The sequence below is a fragment of the Vicia villosa genome, linkage group LG5 (genome assembly GCF_029867415.1).
Source record: "Vicia villosa cultivar HV-30 ecotype Madison, WI linkage group LG5, Vvil1.0, whole genome shotgun sequence".
In the NCBI taxonomy this organism is placed as follows: domain Eukaryota; kingdom Viridiplantae; phylum Streptophyta; class Magnoliopsida; order Fabales; family Fabaceae; genus Vicia; species Vicia villosa.
In genome coordinates, this window is record NC_081184.1 from 81,360,186 (window position 1) to 81,374,624 (window position 14,439).

The window sequence follows — 14,439 nt, forward strand, 5'->3', positions numbered from 1 at the left end:
CGATCTCGGTAGATCTTTTACCAACTCAAAATAAATTATAATAAAACTATTAAAAAAATAAATGTTAACAATGAAATTAAAACAATTTAAATTTTTTATAAAACTTGAAAAAAAGAATAAAGACTAAACTTACATGTTTTGAAAGAAGAAAACTTAGAAGTTTCCATTTTGCATGGAAGAAAAAAATATTTAAACAAGAATAATAATATTAGAAAGCATGTTGTATTCAATAAAAAAAACATTTGTCAAAAATATAATAGTAATATATATTTTAACCCAAAAAAAATAGTAATATTAGAGAGCAAGATTCAGGTTTTCACTTTCGCTTACATCACACTCACAGCTCGAACAAAGTTTCTTTCTGTTCTCCCGCCTCAACGCACAAATGGTATGTTAGGGTTCTTCCTTCATCTTCTCCCTTTCTCCTTTTATTCTCTTTTCAACAACAATCGATTATCCTCTTTCAATTTCTTACCTAATGTTTCTTTTTATTATTATTTATCTTTAAATTTTCGAATGACAGAGTGATATACGGAAGTGGTTCATGAAATCACATGAAAAAACCAACAATGCCGCCGCCGGTAACTCCAAACCCTCCAATCCACCGAAACCTTCTCCGGTTAAACCTGAACCGGAGAAAACGGTTAGTGCTCTTACGCTCTTCGATATACTTGTTTTTAGTAATTCACTTTGATGAGTTTTTTCTTAAACCCTAAATGCAACATGTATGTGAAGTTAAAACACTGATTTCGCTTCGGAATTCGTAGATTCTATTGTTAGATGCATGAATGAACAACTTGTGAAATTTGAAGAAAATGCGAGATTATTTTTTGTTGACATGTTTTGCATTGCACATTTTCTATTGTGTATAGGTTTGTTTGCATGTTAATTATTGAGCCATAGCGCTTAGGACTTATTTGTATTTTAATATATGAAAATTTGTGAGTGTAAAGAGGAAAAATGTCCTTTTGTAGGTACCTGAAGGTCAAACAAGTTCGGGCAGAAGGAAAACTAGCAAATATTTTGATACGGACAAATCAAAGCCGAAGGATGAGATTGAAGAAACACAGGCACTTCCGGCTAAAAGAAAGAATATGAATGATAGTAATGAAGATGATGGAGATGACACTGTTCTGGCAACTAATAAAAAGAAGTTAGTTGGTTCAACTCCTACTAAGAAGTTGAAGAGTGGTTCAGGTAGGGGGATTCCCCAGAAACCTGTAGATTTGGATGAAAGTGATGAAGACGATGAGAAAAATGTGTCTCCGATAAAATCTGGTGGTAGGGGTCGTGGTGGAAGAGGAGCGTCGACACAAACAACTGGTGGGAGAGGCCGAGGGGGTGGTAGGGGAACTGCCAAGAAATCTGCAGATTTGGAAGAAAGTGATGAAGATGATGAGAAAAATGGTGCTAAATCTGGTGGAAGGGGTCGTGGTGGAAGAGGAGCCTCAACGCCAGCATCTGGTGGGAGGGGCCGAGGAGGTGGTAGGGGTGGATTCATGAATTTTGGTGAAAGAAAAGATCCACCACACAAGGGAGAAAAGGTTAAAACTTGTTAATTATCTGTGGATCTATCAATTAGAACTATTTTCTGTCAATGCACTGAAATTTCTCTCATTTGTCAGGAAGTCCCTGAAGGTGCTCCTAACTGTTTGGCTGGTTTAACGTTTGTAATAAGTGGAACACTAGACAGGTATTCACATAAACCTAGATTTGAACATCTTTACATGTATGTACAGTATTTAGGTTATCACTTATTTCATGTCATTTTTACTCTATTCAGTCTTTATATATTTTTTCTTTTGTATAATTATAGTTTGGAACGAGAAGAAGCCGAAGATTTGATTAAACGCCATGGTGGCCGTGTCACTGGATCAATCAGCAAGAAAACAGTTATATAATGCTTTTTTATTTATTAAATTGCAATTAAATTTACTTAATCACTATGCAATAACCATCTTTTGTTTGCAGACTTATTTGTTATGTGACGAAGATATTGGGGGAAGGAAGTCTGAAAAAGCTAAAGAGCTAGGGTTGGCATTCTTATATTTATACTTTTAAATATTTCTAGGTAGGTTAAAAAGGTTTCCATATTTTGCTGACACATGCTTCTCTTTATATAGAACTTCATTCCTCACAGAGGATGGATTGTTTGATTTGATCCGGGCATCAAAACCTGCAAAAGCTCCTAAGCAAGAGGAAAGCAAGAAATCTCTGAATAAGGCAGTGCCATCCCCGTCAAAAGTTCCTCTGAAAGTTGAAACTAAGGCTGTTGCAGTGCCATCCCCTTCAAAAATTCCTCTGAAAGCAGAAACAAAGGGTAAACCCTATAAAGTGTGTTGTCATTTTACATTACTTGTATTGTCCTTTGATTTCCCGTGTGTATTGATGAGTTAGAAGTAGCTCCTAAAGTAAAGTGGTTGCTATCAAAGGGTGTTCATTTATTTATATTCTGAGTTGCATTTCTTTATCACAAATGCAGCCTCTTTGTCTTCATGCTCACCTGCCAACCAAGCCAAGCCAAAGAAAGCTGCTACTGTTCAGTCTAATGTGATGTGGACAGAGAAACATCGACCTACAAATCCAAAGGATATCATAGGGAATCAGTCACTTGTATAATAACTTGTCCTCATTACCATATTTCGGTGGTTAATTTTTTTCATATGTATACTAGGATATGGACCATCATTTGCCCTTACCTTAGATGTAATGGTTTACAGGTTTTACAGCTTCGAAATTGGTTAAAAGGTTGGCACGAGCAATTTTCTAACACAGGTGGTAATAAAAAAGGAAAAAAGCAGAATGACTCTACTTCCAAAAAGGCTGTCTTGTTAAGTGGAACCCCCGGTATAGGCAAAACAACATCAGCAAAGCTGGTGTGTCAGGAGCTGGGTTTCCTGGCCATAGAGGTGGTGACATTTCTTATTAAATGCATACATGGCAAAGGTTTTTTTTCCACCGTATTTTCCTCTCACGTCCATGGTTGTATTGAAGGTAAATGCTAGTGATAGCCGAGGAAAAGCTGATAGCAAAATTGAAAAAGGAATTAGCGGAAGTAATTCAAATTCTATCAAGGAACTTGTGACGAATGAGGCCCTTGGCACTAATATGAATAGGTTGGTCATTCATTATCATAATAAGTAGTTAGTGAGTCCATAATATACACATTGTCATGATTCTTTAAGTGTAAATTCCAGGCCAAAGCAGTCCAAAACTGTGCTCATTATGGACGAGGTTGATGGGATGTCAGCTGGTGATAGGGGTGGTGTTGCTGATCTTATTGCTAGCATCAAGATATCAAAAATTCCCATTATTTGCATTTGCAATGATCGTTATAGCCAGAAATTAAAAAGCCTAGTGAACTACTGTTTGCTTCTTAGTTACCGGAAGCCTACAAAGCAACAGGTTTTTCTTGCATGTCTTTCTTGCTAGATGTCATTGTTTCTCTTTTATTGTGTAAATTTAAAACCATCATTCATTTATATTAGATCCCTTTGTTTCTCTCTTTTCATCCGAATCACATGGATTTGTTCAAGTTCTGTTTATTTAACATGTAAAAACAACAGGGATCCCTTGCTTGTACAGACATTAGGGGTGCTCCCCTGCCAATTTTTATGGTTATTTTATGTTATGCATAATCGACTGGACTTTGCCAGTTACTTGAACAAATGATTGTTGTTTATTACCGAATAATAGGATATCAAAATACAGTTTCTCATCAAAGCTAGTATTTGATTTCTAACATGTCCTTTTGATAACTATCCTCTCTTTCATGGCCACTTTATGTTACTTGACTATGGAACAAGAACATTTTTACTTGTGTTTTATTTCTATTAATTGAATTTGCTCAGTTCTTGAATGTCATAAACTTGAACATTTATTTACTTCCATGTATCTCTCTGTCTTATGGTTTTGGTGTTCCCACTTTGGGCAAGTCTAATGTGTTACTTTCCTGAATCCAAGGTTGTCAAAATCACGATCTAGATCTTAAAATCTTAACAATTTTGCAATCCCACTCACTCCCAACGATTCTGATCTTAAGTAGAATCCTGTGTTATAGCCAAATTGCGAAAATAAATAAATCATAAAACCATTGATTATGTGCGATCTTGGCCAGTTCCGGCCACAATTGACCGTTTTCCGATCACCACCATTACAAGTCAAGAAGAATGACAAGATGTCGAGGCGCGACAATTACGGTTCGGAGGCCATTTTCCCACTAATACACTTGCTTGCCAAAATATCATGTAAAAATACACTAGCTTACCAAAATATCATGTAAAAAACTTCAAATATATAGTATTATTTTTTTCGTTATAGCAATATCTTTCGATTTTTGTTACGATCATATGTTTTACAATCTTGCTACCCCCTCCTGATCTTACAAAAATAATTGAATAGAATCTTACGGTCTTAATTATGATCTTATGTTTTACGATCATACTATCCCCTCCCAATCTTATGCAAGATCCCGTTCTTGACAACCTTGCTTAATCTCTAATATTCTAGTGTTGTGTATGATCTCGAGTTTTTTTTACCAATGATGACTTAGTTTGGCTGTCTGTTACCCTTAAGTGAATCTAGATAAAATTAGTAAATCTTATTTAGAGAAAGTAACCTAGTCTCTATCCCACTGTTTTCACTCTGCCCCCTAATAAAAGATGGGGTGTATTTCTGAGTAATTTTTTTGGCTACATCCTCATGGAAGCAACTTTCGTTGCTACTCAATGACATATGGTCTATATCATATATGAGTGTATAGTTAAGTTTTTTTGTTTTTTATCAAACCTGCTTACTCTAGCATGTATACAACTTGTAGCTTTACATGTTAAAACAAACATGCTGAGGTGTGGTAGCTTATAACTTAAATTTTTATTTCTGAGTAATTTTTTTGGCTACATCCTCATGGAAGCAACTTTCGTTGCTACTCAATGACATATGGTCTATCATATATGAGTGTATAGTTAAGTTTTTTTTTATCAAACCTGCTTACTCTAGCATGTATACAACTTGTAGCTTTACATGTTAAAACAAACATGCTGAGGTGTGGTAGCTTATAACTTAAACTTTTATTTATATCAGATGGCTAAGAAGTTTATGGAGGTTGCAAAGGCTGAAAGGCTTCAAGTTAATGAGGTGATTTTTGCAACATAGTTCATCTTATATCTTGGAGAGTTTTACTCTACTTGATTTTGTGGGCTATGAGGGTACACATTTACTTTGAATCACTGATATCCTTCTCAATTTTTTGCAAGTTAATATTGAATAAAGTACTTTTTTGAATCATTCACCATGTTTGTTTTAGATTGCTCTTGAGGAATTAGCGGAAAGAGTTAATGGAGATATGCGAATGGCACTAAACCAGTTACAATATATGGGCCTCTCCATGTCAGTTATCAACTATGATGATATCAAGCAGCGCTTACTTAGCAATGCGAAAGATGAAGACATTTCACCATTCACAGCTGTTGATAAGTATGACATATATCATCTAAGTGCTGCACTTAAAATCTTAAACCATGCTTCATTGTCATACTCTTAATTCTATTTTCTTGTTGGCCTGCATTAGTGTATTTCTGTATTCTCAATATTTGTGATTACTTGTTTGACTTTCTATTTTTCTTCTCTATTAAAACTGTTGCATTTTATTAACCTTTTTCAGTGGCCACACCCCTAATGTCTGTCAAATCACGCAATCAGATTGCTCTGATATATGCTAGTAAAAATAAGGATGACTGATGAGGATATATTTATATAAATTGAATGAATATTTCATGCTTTCATTCATAACATTGCAGTTCCATTGTGCTTATAGGAGGGGATAGAATGAATTTTATTCTTGCAGATTTAGATTTAGTGTCAAATATTGCCTAATCATAGCTGGGTTTTTAGATAACTTTTGTTCATAGCCTCAATTGGAGGCTGTCTAGACTTTCAAGTTCAAGTAATAGTAATATAAATAATATTACAAGGTAAGTAAAAGTGCGTGAAGGTAAGGGCTCAATTGACGTGGCCACGTGTAAATAAAGTAGGGTTTTATTTCATGTATAAAATCCTTATAAAATATGGTTTGGTTTCACTATCTTTTGTTCCAGTTAACAACAGTTGTCATTCTGGGTAGGCTTTTTGGTTCATGTATAGAATCCTTATAAAATTTATGATTCTTTTCTTGTCTTGTAGGCTTTTTAATTTCAATGCTGGAAAGATGAGAATGGACGAGAGGATTACTCTTAGCATGAGTGACCCTGATCTTGTTCCTCTACTTATCCAGGTTCTCTAATCATTTCCAATTTCGTATGCTTGTTTTGTTTTGGGTTATCTTTTCTGCCCAATTATGTACTGGAATTTATACTTATTAGCAGTCCAGTGTTTTATTCCATCTCTTGCAACCTCATTCAACTTTGATAGTCTAAATAATTTGGCTTCTATCTTATAACCAATTTAGCCATATATGTCTGCATTTAACCACATATCTTATAAATAAAAATCACACAATGGTTGATTGAACTTAAATTTAGTTATAATTAACCTGAAATTAACACCATTTTACATGCCAACTATTATATTTTGGAATTGGTTGCCATTTTATAAACTGGTCCTTGCATAATCTTCTTATTCATGAATTTCTTCAAGGTTAAAGTTATAAATTTTTTGGGCCTGTGCGTTTGCTAATGCAACCGCACCTCAGGGTTGGAAGTGGTGAGAAATTTTCATTTACGTGGAACAATTTGCTAGTTGAAAATATCTTTTGTTGATTTCATATTAGCAATTTACTTTTTTTTTGCTGGATAGCCCTGTTTGCCTTAATATTATGAACTTGGTGAATATTTCAAATATTCCTCATATGTTTTTCTTTTGACACTATATGGCAGGAAAATTATATTAATTATAGACCAAGCTCAGCTGGCAAGGATGACAATGGTATAAAACGCATGCAGCTTATTGCCCGCGCTGCCGAGTCTATTGCTGATGGCGATATAGTGAACGTACAGATTCGCAGATATCGACAGTGGCAGCTCTCTCAAACTAGTTCTCTGGCATCATGTATACTTCCGTATGTAGCCTTGTCACTGCTCTTGAAAATAACCATTTCTTTAGTAAAATTTTCTCTATCCAGTTCATCTTTTCTCTTTATCATTGTTTCAGTGCTTCTTTGTTACATGGATCAAGGGAAGTACTTGAACAGGTAAAAAACAATTTATCCTGCTCGAGTTATTGCCATATATAATTTCTTCTCCGACCCCTTCATTTTTTCACTTTCGGGCTTATGGTTTTAGTAAATGTCATGTTATTTATCCACTGTCCTTAAATTAAATATAGTATTCATGTTATTGGGTTCCTTCTTGGTATGAAGTGAGGAGAAAGCAATGCCCAAAAAAAGAAAATTGTAGTGTTAGTAATGTGATGTGCTTTATGTTATTATTATTGACATAGAATTTACTAATACTACATTTTTAACTCCTAATTAAATATGGAAGCAAATCATGAAAATAAGAAAATATGGAAACGGATTCTTAGTGATAATCTAAGATAACATATTTCATGAATAATGTTGTGATTATATAATTTCCATATATTTTAACAATATGTTCTTATATTTAAGTCATACCCGTGGGATTAGTAGGAGTAAGGAAGATATTTTACTTTCAGTTTGGTTGCATTCCCTGGTCTAAATACTTGGTTAGATATATAAGTATTCATGAATCTTAATAGTCATATGTGATAGGCGTTTAAGGGACATTTGTTTCTACTGGCCTTTTCCATTGAACTTATCTGATTATTGCTTAAGCTTTGCATCATATCGGGCATTGTTTCTGCAGGGAGAACGAAATTTTAATCGATTTGGTGGTTGGTTGGGGAAGAATTCGACAAGGGGTAAAAACATGAGACTTATGGATGACCTGCATGTTCACATTCTTGCATCTCGCGAATCTAGTTCGGGAAGGTAAATATAAATACAATATTTTACCTCACTTTTTCTCGTGCTTGTCTATTAGGGAATTGGAAGTTATATGTCATGTAGACTTCTAGGAAGCATATATTTTTGTTACAACATCGTCCAATAGAATCATTTTGGATTTCTCAATATATTGCAATGCAGGGACACTATTCGCTTGGAATACCTTACTCTTCTTCTTAAAAAATTGACAGAACCTCTCAAAGTCCTTCCTAAGGTTGGAAATACATTATGACTTGTTATTTTCAATCACACAAAATGTTTAAATGTGGAATTTTAGTTGATTAATGTATGCCTTTTTTGGAAATTATCAGGCTGAAGCTGTTGAGCAAGTTGTGGAGTTCATGAATACATACTCAATCAGTCAGGAAGATTTTGATACTATAGTAGAGTTATCAAAATTTAAGGTTCCATAACTATATTTAATGCTGCCTCTTTACCACAAACTGATATCAACCTCAGATTAATTTTTTGATATTCTACTCTTCAGGGTCATCCTAATCCACTAGATGGCATTCTGCCTGCCGTCAAGTCAGCCTTGACAAAAGCATACAAAGAGCAAAGCAAAACTCGGACGGTTCGAGCTGCGGATCTAATTACTCTTCCTGGAATTAAAAAGGCACCTAAAAAGAGAATTGCTGCTATATTAGAACCGGCTGATGAAGGAGTGGAACAAGGTGATGGTAACAATGCCCTGGATGAGAGTGAAGAAGAGAACTCTGACGTGGAAGAGTCAGGTAAGTTGTGTTTTTTTATTCTGCATATATATAACAAGTTAACAACAGATCCTTAATCATCAGACTCCGATATGATTTTCTTTCTCTAACATTATATTAGTCTTTTCATTAATTGATTGCTTATATGTTATTTTATGATGCACGATGTATATGAAGGCGCTGCAACTGGCGAGAAGCTGAAGTCAGAACTTCAAAGTTTGAGTTCAAAGGGTAGGATATCTATTAGCATGTTGATTGGTTGGATTTTTTTAGTGATTTATTTTTAAATAGAGGAATGCAGTTGTATCTGATCTGTTTGTGTCTCTAGGCATGCAAGTACAATTGGAATTAAAGGGGACTGGTAGTGCCAAAAAGGCATCTGGTGGTAGAGGTAAAGGTGCTTCAGCATCTGGCCAGAAAGTTGCTCCAACGGCAAAGGCTCCTGCAAAAAGAAAAAGGTGAAGAAATATTAAACGCTCCTTTTTGTGGGGACATTACTCGGGAAGAGTTGTATATGAACCCTTTCTAACCCCTTCTATTTGTGTAATTGATGTTAGATCTATCTAAATTTTCGACCTGTGTTTTTATCAAGTTCTCTAGGGCGGATTCTGCGAACTAATGTGTCACTTTTAGTCATTTTTTAGCTATTTTTCTAAAATGCAGATGGTTCCTTGTGTCTTGTGATATAAAATTAAAACAAGCTAAGAGGAAAGTTTTTATGGTATAATTATAAACAACAATGCTATATCTACATCATTCGTTACACCTAGACCGTATTCACTATTCACAAATATGGTGTGAATGTCATGACCGTGAGCAGCATCCATGCGAAAGTTGGTTAGTGTAATATAAACAGATGGTTAATGAAGTAATGAAATTGATTAATAATCTCTAAATGAAATATAAAATATTCTTAATAAAGTTATGAAGTTGGTTAATTACATAATTTTATATTGACATTCTTCAATTAATTTTTTTATTTGTTTTAAAAAATATATTATATAAAATTTTACTGTTTTCCGTATTGATGATACGGGGTGTAGTGTATAAAATGTGATATTGATAAAAATGTGATTAAAATATTTTTATATCAAATCTGGTTATATTTTTAAAGAATAAGTTGAAAATTGTTTATAAATAAATTTTGGTAAAATTTATGAGGTAGTAAAATAGTTTATAAATATTTTTATCAGATCTAGTTATATTTTTATATTTTTGAAGAATAAGTTGAAAACATCTATACATTTTACTCAATTCTGTCCATTTTTCTCTCTTTCGTTAGTGTTGTCTCCATCCAGCACTTAAAAGATAGGGTACAAATTACAATTCGATAAAGGCAAGCTAAGGTAGGGGACAATCCTATAAAAAACACATACTTTCTCTTGTTATTGTTATGAATAGATGATTGATGTAGAAGAAACATAATAAACTAAAACATAAATTTACATATGATCGTTGGTCTGATTTTGTTGGCGATCTTGCTTTGATACTTTGCTGGAAGGAGACTTCCGTAGAATCTACAGACCTATGCCAAGAGGGAAGTCGCAACCGATGTTATCACTGATTTGGAAGGGTGTCTCCGGCTACATCAGCAAGTGCAATTACATTCTTTATTTGTTGATCTTGCCGGAAGCGATCTTGCCGATTATACCAGCGTCGTCAAATCACCCCAATTTCCTGGATAACAACTCTAAAAATCCGCCGGGTTGTGACTCAAAATTGATTCTGGTTGACAAATTTCTTATATACATCACATAATAAAATGATCCTTTATCCTGTTTAGCAAAAGCTACACACTAGACAGAACCATTAGAGTACACAATTGTTCTTTAAGATAACATGTAAGGTTATCATCAAAACTCAAGGTCACATGCATAATCAATCTTATTCTTACACTAAGGTCGACACAACCGTCGGTTTGAGATGATACAATCTCTCTCCTTACCTTATCACAAGTCAAATGGTAATCAGAGACCTATGTAATCATTCCTCTAGTACTATTAGTACTTGTAGTAGAAACCTCCACCTCAAACTAAGACTTCTTTACCATGGTTTCTAAAAGCTTCATCCTTAAATCTTTACTTTTCTTCTCGTGATGTGACCCACTGAAAATAATACATTTGCAATTTTATGAACTTCGATTCTTCCCGTTCCACTCCCAATAAATAATAACCCTTCATACCTCTTGGAATACCCTTGAAAACACAATTCATAACTTTTTCCTCAAGCTGAATTAGCTTGATTTAATCAATAAACAAAGTTTTGAAAACCTTCAAAATATAGTAGGTTACAGTCTTCCCACTCGAAACCTTTATAAGTGTTTGGAAGTCTATTCATATAAATGAACACTTGTCATCCATGTAAGCTACTTGGCACCAACCTTACCCCAAAAACTCAATCATAACTTAGTGACCACATGCATTTTTAGACCCTTTAGATATGATCACATCACTATGCGAAATCTTCAATAATCCATGTTAAATGATAGTGCAATAGCCTATATCATCAAACATGTTTATGGATAACAAATTCTTCCTGAGCTCTAGAACATACATCACATTATGAAGAAGAAACTGACAATCATTGAACATTTTAAGTCTGACCATACCAATAGCACGAACCTTGAAAGACTTATTGTCACCTAGGAAAACAACTTCACCTTGCGCTAGCTTCAAAGTCTTAAAATATTTTTTCTTTAACACATGTGATAAGAGTAACTTGAGTCCATGACATAACTTTATTAAATCTCCAAACTCGACATCACTAATACATCAACACTCTCATAATTATCCTTATCAGAGCCAATTGTAATTTGAACAAAATTTTCATTGCCCCTCCTCTCAAGACAATCCTTCTTGAAGTGATCGAGTATTTGACAAATAAAGCATTTTAACCTTGACTTGTCAAACCTATTTAATTTGGACACCCCTCTATGCTCACTTCCTCCTCTTGATACACTCAAGTCTTCACCACTATTGTAAATATTCAAATCTTCCACCTTTAAAAACTCTTTGGATCTCACAGCTGTTTGGACTTCATATAAAGTAATAATAATTTATTTACCGTAAATAAGGGCATTCTTAAATTTCTAAAAATACATGGGTAATGAGCTCAGCAAGAGTAAATTTATGTCTTCATCATCAATCTTCACCTTAATATCCTTAAGATAATTAATAATCTTGTGAAATTAAGTTAATTGCTCCACTATAGATTTGTTCCCTACCATTCAAAATGAGTAGAGTTTTTGTTTCAGATATAACTTGTGAGTCAAACACTTGGTCATATACAATGATTCAAGTTTTGCCCACATCAAAACCGCCATATTCTCCCTAACAACTTCCTTTATAATTTTATCCTCGAGACACAAGATAATGACACGTATGACCTTATCCACCATCTAGGTTTTCTCTTTGTAACACCCCGAATATTATAATTATTATTTAATTACGTTGTTATGATTTATTTGATGCAATAGATGGTTTGATGATGTTATATGTGGGGTAATGTCGGATTTAACTTGTGTTGAGAATTATTCTAGTTTAAATAGTTTATTGAAAATTATTTGAATTTAGGAATAATTGTTAGGATTATTTTAATAATTTAAATTGGATAATATAAGTAGAACTAATGAGGGCAAGATGATCATTGCATGAGGATTAGTGAGGATAAAGAAGGAAAACCATATTAGAGGTCTTAAGGGTTATTGTAGTAAAAAGGAAAAATTGAGAGGGGAATCATATTAGTTGGAATGATCGTGCTCAGAGAGAAGTGGAAGCGAGAAAGTGAGAAAAAGCCAGGGCTTGGAAGAATCCATTGTTGGAGCTTAGGAACCTTCAATCTAAGGTAAGGGCGGGGTTCCAACTTTCTAAGGGGTTGCATAATGGTCGTTATGTATGGATTTGATTGCCATGGTTGTTGCTTAATTTTATTCATGAAATTGCTTTTGGTATGTGTGAATCTATGTGACAAATTGTTGACACAATTGTGTGTTGTGTTGATGCCCTTGGTGTTTGAATGAATTGTCGATGATAATGCTCTGAGGTTGGAAAGATTGGATGAATTGGGGAAATATGTTGTATGTATTTGGTACTGAACATGTAAAATAGAACAAATGATTTTGGGGTAAAAGTGGGGTTTTGGAAAGGCTTAAAAGTGATTTTCGCACTTTGAAACAACAGAAATCTGCTTCTGTCGCAAAGGAAATCAATTTGCACAAATGAGGAAATCGATTTTCCAATGCATTTTTGTGAAAAATTGGATTCTGGGTAGTAGAGATCGATTTCCTGTTCGAAAATTGAGAATACTGGCCACTGGAGTGTAGGAAATCGATTTCCTGAAAGGGGGTAATCAATTCCATCAGTTCTGGCAGAATTTTCATAAAACTTCAAAAATCCATAATTTTTTACTCGGGTGTCCGTTTGATGCGCCGTTTGAACCTTCGGAAAGGTAAACATATTTTCTATCATATAAAAATATTTTGGAACACATTGAATCATTATTTATTGGGAATTGATGCCCTTCTATATGAGATTTTGTCTGTTATGCTGAGATATGTGCATGCTATTATATGTGATTATGCTGTATGATGTTGTTGGGATGTATGAATTGTATGTTGCATGTATGAACAACAGGTGGTCTGCATTGGCGTATCGCATTGATGAATGTAGATATCAATGTGTTGTATTTTGTTGCATGGTTGTATCACATGCATTTCGTGTTGTGGACTTTAGTCTGGTTGTTGGCTCTGATCCAAATGGCGTGGATCAGGAGCGATGTGAACTACATTGTTCATGCTGTTGGTAGGCTCTGATCCTAGATGGCGTGGATCAGGAGCGATGTGAACTTGTTTACCAGTAATTTCTAACAAACAACCGCTAGTCTTCCAAACTGTGTAATTTGGTAACTTACAGGATCGACTAGATTGATCCTAGGACATGTATCTCAAAGTTTTAGCTTTCTCTAAGTTCATTTTATAAGTGGTCATATTTCTGATTTATGAATAAGAACAAGATTCTTCTAAAATAGAGACTAAGTATTATCTAAGAATTCAGAATAAACCTTCGATTGTAAAATACTGGGTAAAGTGTAAAAGTTGAATCTAAAAGGGTTACAAATACTGTAAAATGTAGGAAAGTAATGATTTTGATAAAATGTAAAAGGGCTGATTGAAAGTAAAGAAAATGTAAATGGCGAAAGACTGGAATTAATGAAACTATAAATGACTTTAGAGTAAAGAAAGCAATGGTGTTTTCATACATACATGATCAACAGACTCTTTTTTCTCGCGTCGGTACTTTGAGTATTTGAGTGATTTTTGTATACAATGTGAAAAACACCCTAATCTTAAAACCTAAGATTCCTATTTATAATGATTCGACCCTAACGGTCTCTACACAAATGAATGCCACGTTCGATATTTCAAACGAAAGGATCTTCTGATGATACCACATGTTCTTCTGACGAACAGACGCAAGTTTAAAGTTCAAACTCTTCCTGCTCGAAGCCTTTTTGAAACCATCCAACGTGGCTGTCGAAGCAAACTTCTTCATAGAAATATTCCAATTACACACTTGAAGTTGTATTTACTTCGACGTATCAAGTCTTCATAAAAATCCAAAAAAGAAATAACTTCTATAAAGCCATATTTCAAGGTATATTATTCAGAATATGATATTCTTAAACCTTGGTCGAAATTCCCAGCTAACAAATTGCCCCCAATAAATGTCTATTTCAAATGAAAGTAGAAATGGACATTTCTTGTAATTT

At 34.2% G+C, this 14,439-nt stretch overlaps 1 protein-coding gene across 1 annotated transcript; it reads left to right on the forward strand.

The window, feature by feature from the left end:
* The first annotated feature begins 251 nt into the window (after positions 1-251).
* Positions 252-9,349, forward strand: LOC131601785 (replication factor C subunit 1). Its single transcript, XM_058873680.1, has 22 exons — positions 252-388; positions 524-643; positions 975-1,544; positions 1,626-1,693; positions 1,817-1,892; positions 1,972-2,033; positions 2,124-2,320; positions 2,483-2,613; positions 2,721-2,909; positions 2,995-3,116; positions 3,198-3,405; positions 5,083-5,136; positions 5,306-5,475; positions 6,181-6,271; positions 6,873-7,054; positions 7,147-7,186; positions 7,821-7,945; positions 8,102-8,174; positions 8,272-8,364; positions 8,448-8,694; positions 8,851-8,904; positions 9,002-9,349. The coding sequence occupies exons 1-22, from the start codon at positions 386-388 to the stop codon at positions 9,133-9,135; spliced, it is 3,009 nt and encodes a 1,002-aa protein (XP_058729663.1). The 5' UTR covers positions 252-385; the 3' UTR covers positions 9,136-9,349.
* The last annotated feature ends 5,090 nt before the right edge of the window (positions 9,350-14,439 follow it).